At 44.6% G+C, this 20,020-nt stretch overlaps 1 protein-coding gene across 1 annotated transcript in view; it reads right to left on the reverse strand.

Annotated features, from left to right (window-relative positions):
- adcy2b (adenylate cyclase 2b (brain)) overlaps nucleotides 1-20,020 on the reverse strand; it is a 905,909-nt gene that overhangs the window by 447,298 nt on the left and 438,591 nt on the right. Inside the window, exon 4 of the mRNA XM_078539078.1 lies at nucleotides 9,501-9,662. Within this exon, the coding sequence (XP_078395204.1) occupies nucleotides 9,501-9,662 (162 nt within the window). The remainder of the gene's footprint in view (nucleotides 1-9,500; nucleotides 9,663-20,020) is intronic.

Below are 20,020 nucleotides of genomic sequence, written 5' to 3' on the forward strand. Positions count from 1 at the left end.
TGAAGGAATGGTGACATAGATCCAGCTAGGATGGTGTGTGGCTTGGAGGGGAGCTTGGAGGTGGTGGTGTTCTCATGCGTCTGTTGCTTCTTGTTCTTCCAGGTGGGGAAGGTTGCGGGCTTTGAAGGTGCTGTCGAAGGAGCCTTGGTGAGTTGGTGCAGCGCATCTTATAGATGTTACACACTGCTGCCACTGTGCATCGGTGGTGGAGAGAGTGAATGTTGAAGGTGGTGGATGGGGTGCCAATCAAATGGACTGCTTTGTCCTAAATGGTGTTGAGCTTCTTAAGCACTGTTGGAGCTGCACTCATCCAGGCAAGTGGAGAGTATTCCATCACATTCCTGACTCATGCCTTGAAGATGGTGGACAGGCTTTAGGGAGTCAGGAGGTGAGTTGCTCATCACAGAATTCCTAGCTTCTGATGTGCTCTTGTAGCCACAGTATTTATATCATTGGTTCAGTTCATTTTCTGGTCAGTGATAACCGCCAGGATGTTGATAGTGGGGCATTCAGTGATGGTGATGCCATTGAATGTCAAGGGCAGATGGTTCAGTTCTTTCTTGTTAGAGGTGGTCATCGTCTGGCACTTGCGTGGCACGAATGTTACTTGCCACTTGTCAGCCCAAGCCCGGATATTGTCCAGGCCTTGCTGCATATGGACACAGACTGTTTCAGTATTTGAGGATAAAAGCAAAATACTGCGGATGTGGGAGATCTGAAATAAAAACAGAAAGTTCTGGAAAAAATCAGCATGTCTTGCAGGATGTGTGGGGAGACAAACAGATTTAAGGTTTCGAGTTCAATATGATTCTTCTTCAGAAGCATCTGAAAAGTTACAAATGGTGCTGAACATTGTGCAATAATCAGCAAAAATCCTCACTTCTGAGGGAAGGGTGGAGGGAAGGTCATTGATGAAGCAGCTATAGATGGTTGGGCCCAGGACACTACCCTGAGGAACTCCTGCAGCAATATCTTGGAATTGAAATGATTGACCTCCAGCAATCACAACCATCTTCATTTGTGTTAGGCATGCCTCCAATCATTGGAGAGCTCTCCCCCAATTCCTATTGACTTCAGTTTTACTAGCACTCCTTGATGTCACACTCAGTCAAATTCTGTCTTGTTGTCAAGGACAGTCACCTTCACCTCAGCTCTTTAATTCAGCTCTTTCGTCCACGTTTGAACCAATGCTGTAGTGAAGTTAGGAGCTGAATGGCCCTGACAGAACCAAAACCGAGCATCAGTAAGCAGGTTATTGCTGAGTAAGTGCCGATTGATAACACTGCCGACTACCCCTTCCATCACTTTGTTGATGATCAAGAATATACTGATGGAGCGGTAATTGGCCGAGTTCAATTTGTCCTGCTTTTTGTGGACAGACATATCTAGACAATTTTCCACCCAGCCGGATACTTGTCAGTGTTGTGTACTGGAACAGCTTGCCTAGGGGCACGGATAGTCCTGGAGCACAAGTCTTCAGTACCCATAGCCTTTGCAGCATCCAGGGCCCTCAGCCATTTCTTGATATAATGCGGAGTGAATCAAATTGGCTTAAGACTGGTATCTGTGATGCTGGGGACCACAGGAGGAGGCCAAGATAAATCATCTATTCTGCACTTCTGGCTAAAGACGGTTGCAAATGCTTCAGCCTTGCTCTTTTGCACTGATATGCTGGGCTGCCCCATCATTGAGGATGGGGATAATTGTGGAACCTCTTCCTCCTGTTAGTAGTTTAATTGTCCACTATCAGTCCCGACCGGATGTGGCAGGACTGCAGAGCTTAGATCTGATCTGTTGATTGTGGGATTGCTTAGCTCTGTCTATTGCATGCTGCTTTCGTTGTTTGGCATGCAAATAGTCCTGTGTTGTAGCTTCACCGGGTTGGTACCTCATTTTTAGGTATGTCTGGTGCTGCTCCTGGCAGGCCTCCCTGCACTCTTCATTGAACCAAGGTTGATACCCCAGCAGGATGGAAAAGGTAGAGTGGAGGATATGCCAAGCTATGAGGTTACGGATTGTGTTTGAATACAATTCTTCTGCTGCTGATGACCCACAGCCCCTCATGGATGCCCAGCTTTGAGCTGCTAGTTTTTGAGTTTGAAATCTCTCTCCATTTAGCATGGTGGTCGTGCCATACAACACAATGGAGGGTATCCTCAATGTGAAGGCAGGACTTGGCCTCCACAAGGATTATGTGGTGGTCACATCTACCAATAGTGTCATGGACAGATGCATCTGTGACAGATAGATCAGTGAGGACAAAGTCAAGTAGGTTTTTCCCTCACCACCTGCCACAGGCCCGGCTAACAGCTTTGTCCTTTAGGTCTCAGCCAGCTTGTTTGAGGCACTCTTGGTGATGGTCAATGATCTCTCCCACCCCCATATTCTGTGCCCTTGCCAACTTCAGCACTTCTTCCAATTGGTGTTCAGCATGGAGGGTTCAAAGGCTGAGGGAGGGCAGTACATGCTAATCAGTAGAAAGCTTCCTTACTCACGTGTGGACTGATGCCATGAGATTTCTTGGGGGCTGGAGTCAAGGTTTAGGACTCCTAGGGCAACTCCCTCCCAACTGTATACCACGGTGCCGCAACCTCTCGTCCTACTGGTGGGATAGGATTTCCCAGGGATGGTGATGGTGGTGTGGAATGTTGTCTGTAAGGTATGATTCCATGAGTATGACTATGTCAAGCTGTTCTTTGAATATTCTGTGGGACAGCTCTCCCAATTTTGGAACAAGCCCCTAGATGATAGTAAGGAGGACTTTGCAGGATCAATATGAAAAGACCGTTGTCACCTCTAGTGCCTAGACCGATGTTGGGTGGTCCATCTGATTTTATCCTTTGTTGACTTTTTTCTAGCAGTTTGATACAATTGAGTGGCTTACTAAACCATTTCAGAGGGAAGTTAAGAATCAACCACATTGCTGTGAGTCTGGAGTCACATGTAGGCGAGGCTAGGTAAGGACGGCAGGTTTCCCTCCCTAAATGACATTAGTGAACCAGCTGGGTTTTTATGACAATTGGTGATGGCTTCATGTTCAATATTACTGAGACTAGCTTTAATTCAAGATTTATTAATTGAATTCAAAATTCAATGTTCTCTGGGTGGGGGACTTCAATGTCCATCACCAAGAGTGGCTCAGTAGCACCATGACTGACCAAGCTGGCTGAGTCCTAAATGACATGGCTGCCAGACCGGGTCTGCGACAGGTGGTGAGGGAACCAACAAGAGGGAAAAACATACTTGAACTCATCATCACCAACCTGCCTGCCATAGATGCATCTGTCCATGACAGTATCGGTAGGGGTGACCACCACACAGTCACTGTGAAGGCAAAGTCCCGCCTTCACATTGAGGATAACCTTCATCGTGTTGTGTGGCACTACCACCGTGCTAAATGAGATAGATTTCAAACAGGTCTAGCAACTCAAGACTGGGCATCCATGAGGCGCTGTGGGCCATCAGCAGCAGCAGAATTGTACTCGAACACAATCTGTAACTTCATGGCCCAGCATATCCCTCACTCTACCATTACCATCAAGCCAGGGGATCAACCCTGGTTCAATGAAGAGTGCAGGAGGGCATGCCAGGTGCAGCACCAGTCATACCTAAAAATGAGGTGTCAACCTGGTGAAGCTATAAAACAGGACTACTTGCATGCCAAACATCATAAGCAGCAAGTGATAGACAGAGCTAAGTGATCCAACAACCAATGGATCAGATCTAAGCTCTGCAGTCCTGCCACATCCAGCTGTGAAAGATGGTGGACAATTAAACAACTCATTGGAGGAGGTGCCTCCACAAATATCCCCATCCACAATGGAGGAGCCCAGCATAGCAGTGCAAAAGATAAGGCTGAAGCATTTGCAACAATCTTCAATCAGAAGTGCCGAGTGGATGATCTATCTCGGCATACTCCGGAGGTCCCCAGCATCACAGATGCCAGTCTTCAGCCAATTCGATACATTTCAAGGAACGGCTGAAGCCATTGGATACTGCAAAAGCTATGGGCCCTGACAACATTCTGGCAATAGTAATGAAGACTTGTGCTCCAGAACTTGCTGCATCCCTAGCCAAGCTGTTCCAGTACAGCTACAACACTGGCATCTACCCGGCTATATGGAAGATTGCCCAGGTATGTCCTGTACACAAAAAGCAGGACAAATCCAACCCGGCCAATTACCGCCCCATCAGTCTACTCTCCATCATCAGTAAAGTAATGGAAGGGGTCACCAACAGCGCTATCAAGCGACGCTTGCTTAGCAATAACCTGCTCACTGATGCCCAGTTTGGGTTCCACCAGGGCCACTCAGCTCCTGACCTCGTTACAGCCTTGGTTCAAACTTAGACAAAAGAGCTGAATTCCCGAGGTGAGGTGAGAGTGACTGCCCTTGACATCAAGGAAGCATTTGAACAAGTGTGGCATCAAGAAGCCCCAGCAAAACTGGAGTCAATGGCAATCGGGGGAAAACTCTCCACTAGTTGGAGTCATAGCTAGCATGAAGGAAGATGGTTGTGGTTGTTGGAGGTCAGCCATCTCAGCTCCAGGCAGGAGTTCCTCAGGTCATGTCCTAGGCCCAACCATCTTCAGCTGCTTCATCAATGACCTTCCTTCCATCATAAGGTCAGAAGGGGATGTTCGCTGATAATTGTGCAATATTTAGCACCATTCGCGACTTCTCAGATACTGAAGCAGTCCATGTCCAAATGCAGCAAGACTTGGACAATATCCAGGCTTGGGCTGACAAGTGGCAAATAATATTCGCGCCACACAAGTGTCAGGCAATGACCATTTCCAACAAGAGAAAATCCAACTATCGCCCCTTGAAGTTCAATGGCATTGCCATCACTGAATCTCCCACTATCAACATCCTGGAGGTTTCTATTGACCAGAATCTGAACTGGACTAGCCATATAAATACTGTGGCTACAAGAGCAGGTCAGAGGCAAGGAATTGTGTGACTAGTAACTCGCCTCCTGACTTCCCAAAGCCTGCCCACTACAAGGCACAAGTCAGGAATGTGATAGAATACTCCCCACTTGCCTAGATGAATGCAGCTCCTACAACACTGAAGAAGCTGGACACTGTCCAGGATAAAGCAGTCCGTTTGAGTGGCGCCACATCCACAAACATTCACTCTCTCCACCACCGACGCACAGTAGCAGCAGTGTGTACCATCTACAAGATGCACTGCAGGAATTCACCAAGGCTCTTTGGACAGCATCTTCCAAACTCACGACCACTACCACCTAGAAGGACAAGGGCAGCAGATAAATGGGAACACCACCACCTGGAAGTTCCCTTCCAAGTCACTCACCATCCTGACTTGGAAATATATCACTGTTCCTTCAGTGTTGCTGGGTCAAAATCCTGGAACTCCCTTCCTAATAGCATTGTGGGTATATCTATAGCACATGGACTGCAGTTGTTCAAGAAGGCAGCTCACCACCACCTTCTCAACAGCAACTAGGGATGGGCAATAAGTGCTGGCCCAGCCAGCGAAGCCCACATCCCGTGAATGAATAAAAAAAAAACACAAGCTACTTTGGTGGGATTTGAACATATGTCTGCAGAACATTAGCCTGGACTGCTGGATTGCTAGTCCCAGTGACATTACCAGTACCTCACCCCCTCCCCGCCTCTTTTTCCTCTAATCTGGCCACTATTAACCTACTTACTTTGGCCTTGGACAATGACCAACACTGCCATATCTCTGCTCTCCTTTCTGCACCTTTAAGTGCCTGTTGCCTCTCAGAGTACATCTCCGGATGTGAAGACATTAGAGAGTGTGCTGAAAAAACTCACAATAAACGTTCCAAGGAACAGATTAGAGAAGTTAGGGCTGTTTTCCTTGTAGGAGAGAATATTGAGAGGTGATTTCATAGAGGCATTCAAAATCATAAGGGGTTTGGACATTGTGTATAGGAAGAAACTGTTCCCATTGGTGAAAGCAGTGAGAACTGGAAGACATTGATTTAAGTTGATTGGCAAATAAACAATGGTAACATGAAGAAGAACTTTTTTTACACAGCAAGTATTTAAGATCTATATCGCACCGCGGGAGAGGGTGATGGAGAATCTGAGAAGGGAAAAGAAATATATGACTACAGGTGAAAAGGCAGGGAGTGGCACTAGGTCAATTACTCTAGCAGAGACCCAGTACTGACACAATGGGCTGAATGGCCTCCTTCTGTGCTGTAACTGTTCTATGATTCTATTACCTAAACCACCCAAGGTGGATGCATCCCAGCATCCGCAGTTTTTTTGTTTTTATATCTATATGGATGCATCTAAGCTGGTGGTTGCAAGCGATAGAGTGAGTGATGGCATTTCGCGGAAAGGAATGACTTTTTCAGATATAGTAAGCATCAGATTATCAAGTCTGCCACAGATTTGTTTCTATCACCAGGCATGTCATCTTGTACATCTGCTTATAATAGCAACAACAAATTGCATTTATATAGTGCCTTAAACATAGTAAATTCTACAAAGGTGCTTCACATTATCATTATGAGCATTATCAAAGAAAATCTGACACTGAGCCACATCAGGTGATATTAGGGCAGATGGTCAAAAACTTGGTCAAAGAGGCAGATTTTGAGGAGCATGTTAAAGGAAGAAGTAGAGAGGCAGAGAGGTTTAGAAGGATATTTCAAAGCTTAGTGTCAAGGTAGCTGAAGATGGTGATTAAAATCGGGAACACACAAAATACCAGAACTAAGGATTGAGGGAATTGAAACTAAGGATAAGAATTTATGATCAGGGCATCACCCAGCCGATAGTCAATGTAGGTCAGTGAGCCCAGTGGTGAAGGGCGAGCAGACCTTGGTGTGAGTTAGGACATGGGCAGCGGAGTTTTAGATTAACTCAAATCTACTTGGCCCCTTCTTCTCCTATGGCACGTGGCAGACACCAAAAACTCTTCAAGTGTGGCATGGTGAGCAATGAAACCCATCATTAATTATTAGTAAATTACCACGATTCTCTTGACCACATTATAGGCATCAATCCCAATTAAATGATAATTTTACCAGTTGGAGGTGCACAGCTTCTGCAGCAACTGCTTGCTACTCTGCAACCCAGTCACGATAGTCACCAAACCTTGAACACAAAAATGCTCATACCTTCCAACCGCTTTCTTCTACTACCTTACAGCTTCATATAAGCTACAAGTCAGACATCAGCATTCAGCATGGTGGAACAACATAAGCAGAACAGCTTGAAACATTCCACATATCTCCATGTCATAGGTATTTAAGCCTTGTGGTGCACAGAAAACATACTCAACATCATCTCTTTAATCCAGCAGTCTCTTCCACATTCTGCTCACTGGAAACAATTGATCTCATTTTAATTAGGAGGAAAAGAAAGATGCCACAGAAGGCAATCTAAGGCCTGGGTTTTCGCTTCTGACGTGGGTGCACCGAGCCAGGAAAATTCCCAGCTTGGCCCACCCACCTCAGGACAAGCAGCCATAAATGGCTGAATGTTTGTTCTGAGGGCATAGGCGCATACTGGAATCAGGCCCCCACCTCCTGCAAAAGTTTGGAGACAGCCACAAGATCTACCAAGTGCCAAGGAGGGCTGTTTAAAAGACTCACCTCGGTTCTCTGGAACTTCATCTCAGTCGTAATAAAAGTAGTTAGGCCTCTAGCCCTCATTTCTCACACACTCTCAACCCCAACCCACTCCCCATGTCTCTTCCATGCCAACTCATACCCCCACACATCCCCATGGCCCCTCATTCCCTCCATGCCAACCTATTCCCCTCTACCCCGCCTCCATTGATCCTCATATCCCCATGCCAACCTATGAACCTCCAACCACCACCCTTTGCCCTTACACCTGCTATGCCAACTCACCCATTATCCGCCATGGTCTGACCTCAGGAGTCATGCAAAATGGAATAAAGTTCTAAGTATCTGATATAGACTTCACTATATAAAAAAGATACTATCATTGATAAAAGCTCATTCAATACAATTAAATCCCTTCAAGTACTTAATTCCTTATAAAAGCAACATTTGTATTCATAGCCCCACTTTAAGGACAACTAATCGCTTATTAACCTCTTTTAGCTGTCAATCAAACTTTGAACTTACAGGCCCCCCATGTGTGAATCACATCCTGCCCTCTTTAATGCCCCCCCCCAAATAAAAATAGGATCCACTAGAAAATCGGAGATGGGACTTCCGGATCCTGGGTCCCGGTGCCATTTTGGCTAAGGCATGAAGTCTCCATGACATTGTGAAAATCCAGGCCCAAGTTTATAAAACACCCAAGTTAAAAGGTGGGCAATGTGCAGATATGTTGAGAATAACCTGATGTTAAACCATCATTTGCAAGTCAATAAGAGCAAAAGCTGAACTGGCATCAGCAGTACTATACTATAAGACTATAAGTCATCAATATCATTTAAAAAAAACCCTCCAGTGGAGCACAGAAATTTCTGTACAGTGAGTTGTAACAGCTAGTTATTCAGGTATCTTAACATGACGGGGAAGTGCATGTCACAGATAGACACAAGGCATTCAAATAATATGTTAACCAACTAAATCAATTTCAATTGACCATCTGGCACTTCCAGGGATTGGTAACAATGTTCTCGTTTTATCAAATTTACAGTTCAAATTAACCAAATTGTGCATATGTAAACTGTTTAGAGACATCATTATTAATTTATCTGCATCACCAGAAAAGCTTTCTGCCAGAGGCTCAGATGTCTACTAAGAATTACAAAAAAAAATCATTTGGCTGTTTCACACATTGGGATAATATCTATTACAGCAGGATAATCTCAGATACAACTAAAGAGCCCTTACAGCGTTGAAAAGATGCTTACAATAGCAAGAAAGAAATTTTGACATTACATCTGCAACAAACTGCCAAATCTTTTTACCATTTATTTGTATCATTTTGACACCCTTGTGAGTTATTAAGAAATGTAAGTAAGGCTAGGTCAGTAAGCCTCGTTAAGTTACAGTTGGCTTGTGTCCCATTACAAGTTTAGATATATCTGAAGCAATACCTAATGTGAAATCTATTAAATTTGGTTAAAATGATTTATAATCATTGCTCATCATTCTTACTTTGAAACCAATCTTGATCTTGGAAGAAAAACATTTCATCAAGAAATGGAACAATCATCCATTAACTGCACATACTTTTTCATCAGACCTTAAAAAGTCAATAATCAAAGCACACAAAAATCTGAATCGCCTTATGTTTATAATAGATACTTCTAGCTGACAGAATATTGAAGCCATATTCAAGAAAGGTTTGACAAGAAAAACAGCTGTTTCCATTTAAAACATGCACTGGGCAACACAAGTTTGCCAAGCAGATACATAGTTTGCAACCAAAAAAACAATTTTAAACAACACAATTAGCATTTTGATATACTGCAGCCAAGTTCCATTCCTGTTTGCATTTTCAAATTAGCTGGTGAATGCATTTAGGTTTCACTTCTAATATTTTTGAACTCTTAGTGAATGCTCACCTGCCAAACCAAATGCTCCTTTATGATAGATGTGGCTGAGAGGCAGACGCTGAGCACTATGGTATGGGAGGATGATGTCAGCACGCTGGCAACTACAGCATCTCGCATACGAAAGGGCAGCATGGTGTAGACCACAAAGATAATGAATAAGAAGAAGGACACCTGGAAAGAAAATAATATGTTTTTTTAATACTGGTGAGAAAATTGGAAAAAAAAACTCCAATCATTTCTGCCTCAGAGCTTAAAGGTATCACTCGCTAAAACAGTTATTTGGTTTGAAACTGTGATTGGAGATGCCTAAAGTGTTACAGTGCTCCAGTCTCTGTTGCACATTAGACACAAAGACCTGAGGTCTCCTCAATGCTTGGCACAAATATGCATGTTTATGCAACCAGGAAACATGTACATAATGCAAGAGATATACATAAATACCATATTGCAACCCATATGGCAAAACAACGTTTTCAAAATTACATAATATAATATCATAAATATTGTCCCACTATTGAATTAGTGGTGAATTCAGTAGTTTAGTGGGGGTAAGGGGGAATCAGATAAGGTCTGAAGGCATTGGCAAGGATTGAGATGTGCAATTAACCCATGCTTGTTTGATGCGATGCAGGCAGCATGCAAACTTCCTGCTTCCTGCTAATTTAAACGATTCTAGTGTGCAGCCGAGTGCTCAGTGCAGCTGGGAGGGATGGGGGGTCAAGTTTATGTGAGAATAGCACCACCTAAAGCTAGCATGCACCCCTCAAAGCCAGTCTGTACCTCTGAAATGGGAAGTACAAAGGGAGATGCATTCTGGCTGCAGCAGCGCCGTAAGAGCAAAAATGCGCATAAGGGCATGCTGCATGCTCCAAGGTTCTCTGATGCTGCACAGGAGTCCTTGGTGCAGGAGGTGAACAGGAGGAAAGAGGATCTGTACCCACAGGAGGTCCCAAGGCCCTCCACATACTGAGAAGGAAATTGGAACAGGTAGCATTCGCAATGCAAGCAGTCGAACACTGAAAGCCTGGATGCAATGCAGGAAAAATCTCAATGAACTCACATGAATGGGCAAGGTCAGTGAATGCATCATCAAATGCCATACCTTAGAAATAAACTGCTTGCCTTGTGCACTGCTTCATTCACCACACCCTCTTGAAACACCTATCAACATTCTCTATCAACCAGGACTCATATGCAACATTCATAGCCTTTCCTCACCTTCACTCACTTAGCACTGTTCCAAGCTACACACACACATACCTCACAGCTTTGCACAGAATGTTAATTATCGAACCAACTTATGATTCAAATACATTGCACTGCACTCATTGACACATTTCCCTCTTTCATGGAGGACAAAATGGTATGAAACCAGAGACAGAAACACCTAACCATCTGGGACAGGCATGGCTGTATGTCTTCACTCCCATAGAGGAGATGGTGGTCTTCAAGTGGCAGGGCTGAACCATAGAGGGTGATGGTATGTTTCTAGCTTATCCATTTTTCCACATCACATTTGACCCTCATCCCACAGTCTCTTCCGATATAAAAGCTACTGATGGTGTCCACAAAAAGCTGAACAAATCCAACCCAGCCAATTACTGCCCCATCAGTCTACTCTTGACCATCAGCAAAGTGATGGAAAATGTTGTCAGCAGTGCTATCAAGTGGCACTTACTCAACAATAACCTGCTCAATGATGATCAGCTCCTGACCTCATTACAGCCTTGGGCCAAACATGGACAAAAGAGCTGAACTCAAGAGCTGAGGTGACAGTGACTGTCTTTGACATCAAGGCAGCTTTTGACTGAGTGTGGCATCAAGGAGCCCTAGCAAAACTGAATTCAATGGGAATTAGGGGGGAATCCCTCCACTGGTTGGAGTCATACCAAGGACAAAAGAAGATGGTTGTGGTTATAGGAGGTCAATCATCTCAGTCCCACAACATCGTTGCAGGAGTTTTTCTGGGTAGTATCCTAGCCCCAACCATCTTCAGTTATTTCATCAGTGACCCTCTTTCCATCATAAGGTCAGAAGTGGGGGTGTTCACAGAAGTTTGCACAATGTTCAGCACCATTCATGAATCCTCAAATACTGAAGCATTCTGTGTCCATATGCAGCAAGACCTGAACAATATTCAGGCTTGTGCTGATAAGTGTGAAGTAACATTCGTGCCACACAAATGCCAAGCAATGATCATCTACAACAAGAGAGAATCTAACCATTTCCCCATGACATTCAATGACATTACCATCGCTGAGTCCCCCACTATCATCATCGTAGGGTTAGGCTAACTGAACTGGACCAGCCATATAAATACTGTGGCTAAAAGAGCAGGTCAGAGGCTGGGGATTCTGTGGAGTGTAACTCACCTCCACACTCTCCAAAAGCCTGTCCGCCATCCACAAGGCACAAGCCAGGAGTGCAATGGAATACACTCCACTTGCCTCAATGAGTGCAGCTCCAACAACACTCAAGAAGCTCAACACCATCCAGGAAAAAGCAACCCACTTAATTTGCACCCCATCCACATAAACATTCACTCCCTCCACCACCAATGTACAGTAGTAGCAGGGTGTACCATCTACAAGGTGCATTGCAGGAACTCACCAAGGCTCCTTCGACAGCTCCTTCTAAACTTGTGACCTCTACCACCTAGAAGGACAAGGGCAGCAGATGCATGGGAACATCACCACCTGGGAGTTTCCCTCTAGGGCACATACCGTCCTGACTTGGAACTATAATGTCATTCTTTCACTGTCACTGCATCAAAATTCTGGAACTCCCCTCCTAACAGCACTGTGTGTGTTCCTACAAAACATGGACTGCAGCAGTTCAAGAAAGCAGCACACCACTACCTTCTCAACGGCAACTGGGGATGGGCAATAAATGGTGGCCTAGCCAGCAACAGCCACATCCCATGAATGAATTTAAAAAAGCATGCATCTCTTGACTTTCCCCCTTTCCTTCACCACAACCTACCCTTCTGCCTTTCTCCTTTCAGATACTCAAGAACTGGCACCTGGCCAAATACTGGTGCAGGAGCATGAAGTTCAAGAGGGGCAGGACACAGATGAACAAACACTGTCAATTGATCTCACACTGATGGCCACCAGTTCAAATACCAACAATGCATGTACTTTCGAGGGATGTATTGAGATGGGATCTGCATCCAGTGAGTTACAAGGCACAAGTAATCTATGGCCAGGGTGGGGGAAAGGCCAGCTGAAGGGCCAACTCTCCTTAGGGCAAGGCTGCTGATGGGCTCTGTTGCATAGGACTCAGATGAAGATTTTCAAGGGGCAGTGAACAGTAAAAGGCCAATGGACATGCACAATGAAATCCTTAGCGCCATGGCAGGCCTTCCAGAAAGCCTGCTACCACTGTCAAGGAGCAGGGAGGAGCCTAGCACCAGCTCAGCATAGAGCTTCATGCAGAACTCAGAACCCATTCTTTCCAAATATGGAAGTGGTGCTCAACCCCATGAGAATACTTGTGAACTTAACCATAATGCAGTGTCTGATAGCCAACGTTTCAGCTTCGATTGCAACAGAAGTGGAAGCCATCCAAAATCTAAGAGCTACAGTGGAAGCTTGGACATCATGAAATCTCAGCTTATTGCCAGACAAGCACAGTTTGCTGCCATTCAGGCTCAGACTGCTGCTCTCATGGCTGTAGATACCAGTGCTCAAAGGGCTTGGAGGGTCACGTGGCAGTCCAGCAATCTGTCCCACAACAGTGTTAAAAAAAATGGGCACTCCTCAGTGTGTTCACCTTAACAAGGGAAAAAAAGTTAAGCTTTTGTAACATTGATTTGACTAGCAGATTGGGGAGATATAGGGCCTGGTTTTAACTCTGTATAGGTGGATGTGTTCTGCATGAGTTAAAATTGAGCTCTATGTAACTAAGGAACTATGCTTTTTGCCTAATTTCTTCCATGCAATCGTGTTACACCAGCAAATACCTTCTATTATGGTGCAAAAGGAGAATTTGAAGTCTACAAATCTAAAAATAATGAAAAACAATCACAATTGTTTCTGATAACAATCTGTCAGATACAGGGAGAAAGAAAAGATGCAAGTGCAGCATTAAGCAAAAATATCTTAACCATTAACTTTTTTCTTTCACTCCATCTACTTCTATCCTTTATTAATTTATGTTCCCATATTGTTTCCTTCTTTTTCTTGTGAAATTTGTTTTAAATTAAGACTATTTTATTATCCTATCCCATTACTTTCATGTGCATCCAGGCATGAAAAAACAAATAGGGCCAAATCTTCCATGGAGTGATAATCATGATCGGATTGTCACCTTGCCCCTATTTTCTTACCTTAGACTGGAGCTCCACATTTCTTGCCCGGACTTCCAACATGGGCCTGCAAAGAAATGGGGAGCGTGCCTTCTCCTGGAGTCCTTCCCTCGTAGTTTGGGAGTATCAGGGGAAGACAAGCCACACCTCCTTTTTATGGCACTAGCTGCCGTATTCCAGTAAGTTTAAATGTCCCAGCCACTTTGACAAGCTATGGAAAGAAGGTAAGTGTGTAAGGTAAGTGGCTGAAGGAGTAGAGTGGGTTGGGGGTGGGGTTTGGACAGGCAGTCATGGGGGAGTGGTCAGGGGGGTAGTCAGGTGGTTGGTGGGGTAGTCAGAGGAGCGTTGGGGGTGGAGGGTTGTTGGTGATGTAGCGGGAGTGGTCGGGGGGGTCAGAAGGGTCATTGGTGATTGGGGGGTAGTTGGGGGTTGGGGGGGGTAGTCGGGGTGGTGAAGGTGGTCGGGTGGGGTTCAGGAGGGCAGATGTGCGGTGGGAGGTTAATTGGAAGTTAGGAGGTAGTCGGGTGGTCAGGTGGCAGTGGGGGGAGTAGTTGGGGGGTTGGGAGGGTAGTCACAGGGTGGGGGGGATGGTCAGGAGGGTAGGTGGAAGGTCAAATAGCCGGGGAGGTGGGGGGGGGGGGGGCGGATGCGGGCGCCGGGGAGTGATCAGTAGCATAGTTACCTAGGAGTTAGAACTGGGTTTAATCCGTCTAACTTTTCCTGGGTAACTATACGACATATGATTTAGGAGCAGGAGTAGACCATTCGGCCCCTTGAGCCTACTCCATCATTCAATAAGTTCATGGCTGCACGTTCCCGCCTACCCCCAATAACCTTTGACTCCCTTGATAGTCAAGAACCTATCTAGCCTGACTTAAAAATATTCAATGACCCAGCCTCCACCGCTGTCAGGGGAAGAGAGTTCCAAAGACTCACAACCCTCTGAGAGAAAAAACTTCTCCTCACCACCGTCTTAAATGGGATACCCCTTACTTTTTAAACTGTGTCCCCTAGTTCTAGCCTCTCCCACAAGGAGAAACATCCTTTCAGCATCCACCCTGTCAAGACCCCTCAGGATCTTATAAGATCAGCTCTCAATCTTCAAAACTCCAATGGACACAGGCCCAGCCTGTCCAACCTTTCCTCATAAGATACGCCCCCCATCCCTGGTATCAGTTGAGTGAGCCTTCTCTGAACTCCTTCTAATGTATTTATATCCTTTCTTAAACAAGGAGGCCAAAACTATACAGTATTCCAGATGTGGCCTCACCAATGGCCTGTACAACTGTCACAAATCATCCAAACTTTAATGTTACAATAAATGACAACATTCCATTTGCTTTCCTAATCACTTGCTGAACCTGCATACATATCTTTTGTGATTCATGTACCAGGACATCAGATCCCTCTGTACCACAGAGTTTTGCAATCTCTCTCCTTTCGAATAATATTCTGCATTTCTATTCCTGCTACCAAATTGAACAAGTTTACATTTTCCCATTTTATTTTCCATCTGCCAAATTTTGGCCCACTCACTAACCTATCTTTGCAGACTCCTTATGTCCTCTTCACAACTTACTTTCCTACATACCTTTGTATAACCATCAAATTTAGCAACCATATATTGGGTCCCTTCATCCAAATCATTGATATAAATTGCAAATATTGTTACAAGTGGTCCCCGTGTGAGGTTCTCCCAATTTGTTCTGATCCTGGACAAGGTATCCCAAATTGTTATGCTCCCCGGTGAGAAGGGATGAACTGGCTCCCATTCTTTATTCAAACCCTCGGTTGGCCACAACAAGGTTTAAATTTAAAATTTAAAAAGGATTCCTTTCCTCGTGGTTACCTTTTCCCAGTCCAACTGTATTTATGTGTTAAAAGGATCCAATTTAACCAGGCTTCCTTGAGTCAAAGAAAAGGTGAGTTTATTTGTTACTAAAACGCGAGAAAAAATAATAAAAATGCAACACACATACACAAAGGTTAAAAATGAGAAGTGAGCCCAGAAATAAAGGTTAGAAAGAAGATATAAGAATCAGTCTTTGGCTGGTCCATGAGGAGCAGACAATGAAACATTGCAGCTGTTAAATTGAACGATTCCAGTAGAACTGACTTTAGGCAGTTGAGCAGTTGGTTTGGAGATTCTTGTTTCTGCAGGTTAGCTGAAAGGGGTTGTCCTGCTTCCTTTTCAACTGTGGCTTTGCTGACTTGTGACTTGCTTCCAGCAATCAGGAAGAAAGGACTTTTTTTACCTGCAAGCACAGGGATGCCTAGTCAATGTTCTTCAGCTGTGACCTTCACAGCACACCCTCTCACACCAGGCCTGGAACACCAACACTAGCACACAGAGAGCAAGGTTGCAGTTAGCTTTTAACACCTTTTCTTGTGTACTCCTGGAAGGGAAAAAATAAATGTCTTTCACCCAGATCAACTTTCTTTTCAATTCGCATCATGTCCACGACCTGGGGTATAACTCACAGGAGATGGTTTCTGCTAAGTAGTAATCAGCCTCCATTATCTCCGCAACCACAGGAGGTTACAGTTCAGTTTTCGCATTGCATCTTTTCCTTTGAAGTGTCTATCTGATGTAGGCCTTGACACATTTTTAGGTGCGACATTTGTTCTCTGGACTAATTGGTCAAGTGTAATCCACATAGGAATTTTCAAGCAAGTGGTTACTTTATAGTCTCAGCCAGCTTTTGCTTGTATGTCTTTTTTTTTAAAAAACACATGAGTTACTTAAATGTTCAATACGTTTATAAATAATTTGGGGCTACGATTGCTGGTCATGACAATAGCTGAGGCCCCAGCACTGATCCATGTGGCACTCCACTTGTCACATCTTGCCAACCCAAAAATGACCCATTTATGCATACTCTCTGTTTCCTGTTACCGAATCAATCTTCTAACCATGCTAATATGTTGCCCCTACACTGTGAGCTCTTATTTTGCATAGTAATTTTTGGTATGGCGCCTTGTCAAATGCCTTCTGGAAACCTAAGTACAGCACATCCAGGGATTCCCCTTTAACCATGTTGCTTGTCACTTCCTCAAAGAACTCCAATAAATTAGTCAAACATGATTTCACTTTCACAAAACCATGTTGACTCTGCCTGATTGCATTGAGATTTTCTAAGTGCCCTGCTATATTTGTTTTTTTCATTCATTCACGGGATGTGGGCATCGCTGGCTAGGCCAGCATTTATTGCCCATCCCCAACTGCCCTTGAGAAGGTGGTGGTGAGCTGCCTTCTTGAACCCCTGCAGTCCATATAAACTCCTTAATAATAGATTCTAGCATTTTCCCTTTGACACATGCTAAGCTAACTGACCTGCAGTTTCCTGCTTTCTGTCTCCCTCCTTTCTTGGATAAAGGAGTCACATTCATTATTTTCCAATCTGATGGAACCTTTCCAGAACCGAGGGATTTTTGGAAAATTAAAACCAATGCTTCTACTATCTCAGCAGCCACTTCTTTTAAGACTGTAGGATGAAGTCCATCAGGACCTGGGAATTGTCAGCTTTTAGTTCTAATAATGTTCTCAGTACCATTTCCCTGGTGATTGTCATTGTTTTAAGTTCCTTCTTCCCTTTTACCTCCTGATTCATGATTATTACTGGAATGTTATTTGTATCCTCTACAATGAAGACAGATGCAAACTATCAATTCAGTTCATCCGCCATTTCCTTATTTTCCATTATTAGTTCCCCAGATTCACTATCTACAGGACCAACACTCACTTTGCTTACTTGTTTCCTTTTTAAGCACCTGCAGAAACTCTTACTATCTGTTTTTATATTTGCAGCTAGCTTTCTCTCGTACTCTAATTTCTCCCTCCTTATTAATCATTTAGTCATTCTTTGCTGCTCGTCATATTCTGTCCAATTTCCTGACATGCCACTCATCTTTACGGAATTATACGCTTTTTCTTTCAATTTGATTGAAATTATTCTGCTCAGTAAGTTGGAAGCGTGCAAAGTCTCTGACTTTTTACTGGAGTTTCAAAGGGTTCCAGTTGCAGAGTAGTTGCCCAACAGAAGTTGAAACTTCCCAGGCAATTCCCGTGTAGTCCTCTGAGCACCTCCCCCCCCGCCCCCCCCCACTCACAAACCAGCACATCTTCCAGGGTACCTCTGGGGTACAACAATCTAGAAACTGAAAGATCTGAACCATAATGTGATTTTCTTTATTCACTTCATGCAACTAATTTTCAAGGTAATTTCGAACATTGCTTGTTGCAAAACTTAGATAAGAAGCCAAGTTCATTTTAAAAATGGAGGCAATTATGAATCTGAAAATCATGCTAGTAGCTGTCAGGGCTCAGATTGGGTTCCTTCACCCATCATTTGAGAAAGATAGCAGAAGACCTGTAACTCAAGAGTGCTGGTGCACAGAGAAAATGCTTTGGGAGGATGAGGGAAAACATCCAAGGTGGCAATGAATGGCCTGAATGGCCACAAACAAAGACATCACTGTTAAGCAGCAGAAGCAAGAGTCGCATACTAGGGAGAAAAAAAAATCAGTGAAAATGGCAATCAGGAGTGCACACAGAACGATTGAAAAAATAGTTTCTGCTAATCCATTTCATTCATATGGCAATGTTTTATAGGCTTCTAACACTTGTTTGTGGTAATCTCAAAGGTCCAATACCAAGGTGCTTTTCAGGTATGCAATGTTACTGCACTAATGAGAATTCAGAAATGGATGCCATGTAATGTTAGACGACAACCCTCTATAGTCAATGTCTCACATAATGGCCAGAATTTTACGTGATTCAACAAGAACTTGGCTTCTTATCTAAGTTTTGCAACAAGGAAGCAGGTGGTGATGATGCTCCCAATCCAGTTCCCAATTCACCAAAATCTTGCAGCAGCCAGCCAATTAATGGCCGACAGGATGGGGGATCGACCATTCAGTGGTTGGAGGTGGAGAATAAGGCAGCAGCCATGGTGATGTACTGATGTGCTGCTGCCATCTTTAAGGGACTGTCAGCACCAGAACCACCGGAGCCAAAGACATCCCTCACTCTAACTAGCCATCCCGACAACAGCTTCTTCACTCCAGCTAGTCATCCCATCAAGGCCCCTAGACAGCAGTCCAGCCCGGCCAGTGAGAGAAGGCCAAGAGGTCAGTGAGGCAAACATAGTGAGCAACTGAGGGAAGAGATGCTTGTCAGCATGGCAGATGGAAGATCCTGGGTGGCCCCACCGTTCAGTGACATCTCCCTGCATGTTCTCCTCCCAGCTACTCGAGAAAGCCAGTAGGTCCTCTTGCTCAGGTAGAGAAGGAAGAGACCTTTTGACCTAACCTAGCAAACCTAGTTGGAGATTGCAGGGGAGATCAGCACGTGTGGGATGGTTAGAGAACTTGGCTGCAGTGCTGCAAGCATGTCAAAGACTTTCTCCTTTCTGCCAGGCTGAGTAACTAACACTTTAGCACTCTTAGAGGTCAGCAAATGGATAAATATGAGGTAGTGACTGCTGGGGAGGGACAGCCTATCATGTTGGTGGCAATGTGGTGAGGCTGCAGTATCTCCTGTGAAAGGAATGGATTCAGCTCTGTCAGGGGAAGTGAGACTGGCACTGGTGACCACAAGGTCGCTCCAGAGTGGCCCAATGCTACATGCATTCCTGTGGCCCCAAAGTCAGCGGCTAGGATACCACACACTGTTGCTGTACTTTGTGGGGCAATGGACATTTCTCTTCCGTGATCCTGCAATGAAAGAGCCCCCACAATACAAAGAAAATGGCCCACACCTGTGACAGTGTCCCATTTCCAGTGATCCTAACGCCAAAGAAGAGGAGGCTCTTACGTTGGTAGGGCAATGTGGTGGGCACTCCATCATGGGCAATGAAGCCGAAGTGCAGTCACAAGAGAGTGAATAGATTCATGGGCAGATAGAAGGAAGCCTTAGGCAAGCATGAGGGATTGTGTTGTCCTCCACTATACAAACATCGATCTGAACACCAGTCAATTCTGCAGGCTCGTGTTTGGAGGCTCGAAGTTCAGCATGAGGTGTATAAAGGTCTACTGGGGATTTCAGAGGAAATGCACACCCTGGCTCAAATGGTGGAGTAGTCCATCCAGGCCACGAGTGCTGCCATTTTCCTCTGTGCATATGGTCTCCTCCATAGAGAGATTAGCAACTCACTGGAGCCCCATATCCAGTAGACCAGTCAGTAGATACTGGAGATACCTACATGCTACCCCCTTGTCC

Source organism: Cetorhinus maximus, chromosome 3 (genome assembly GCF_964194155.1).
Source record: "Cetorhinus maximus chromosome 3, sCetMax3.hap1.1, whole genome shotgun sequence".
NCBI lineage: Eukaryota > Metazoa > Chordata > Chondrichthyes > Lamniformes > Cetorhinidae > Cetorhinus > Cetorhinus maximus.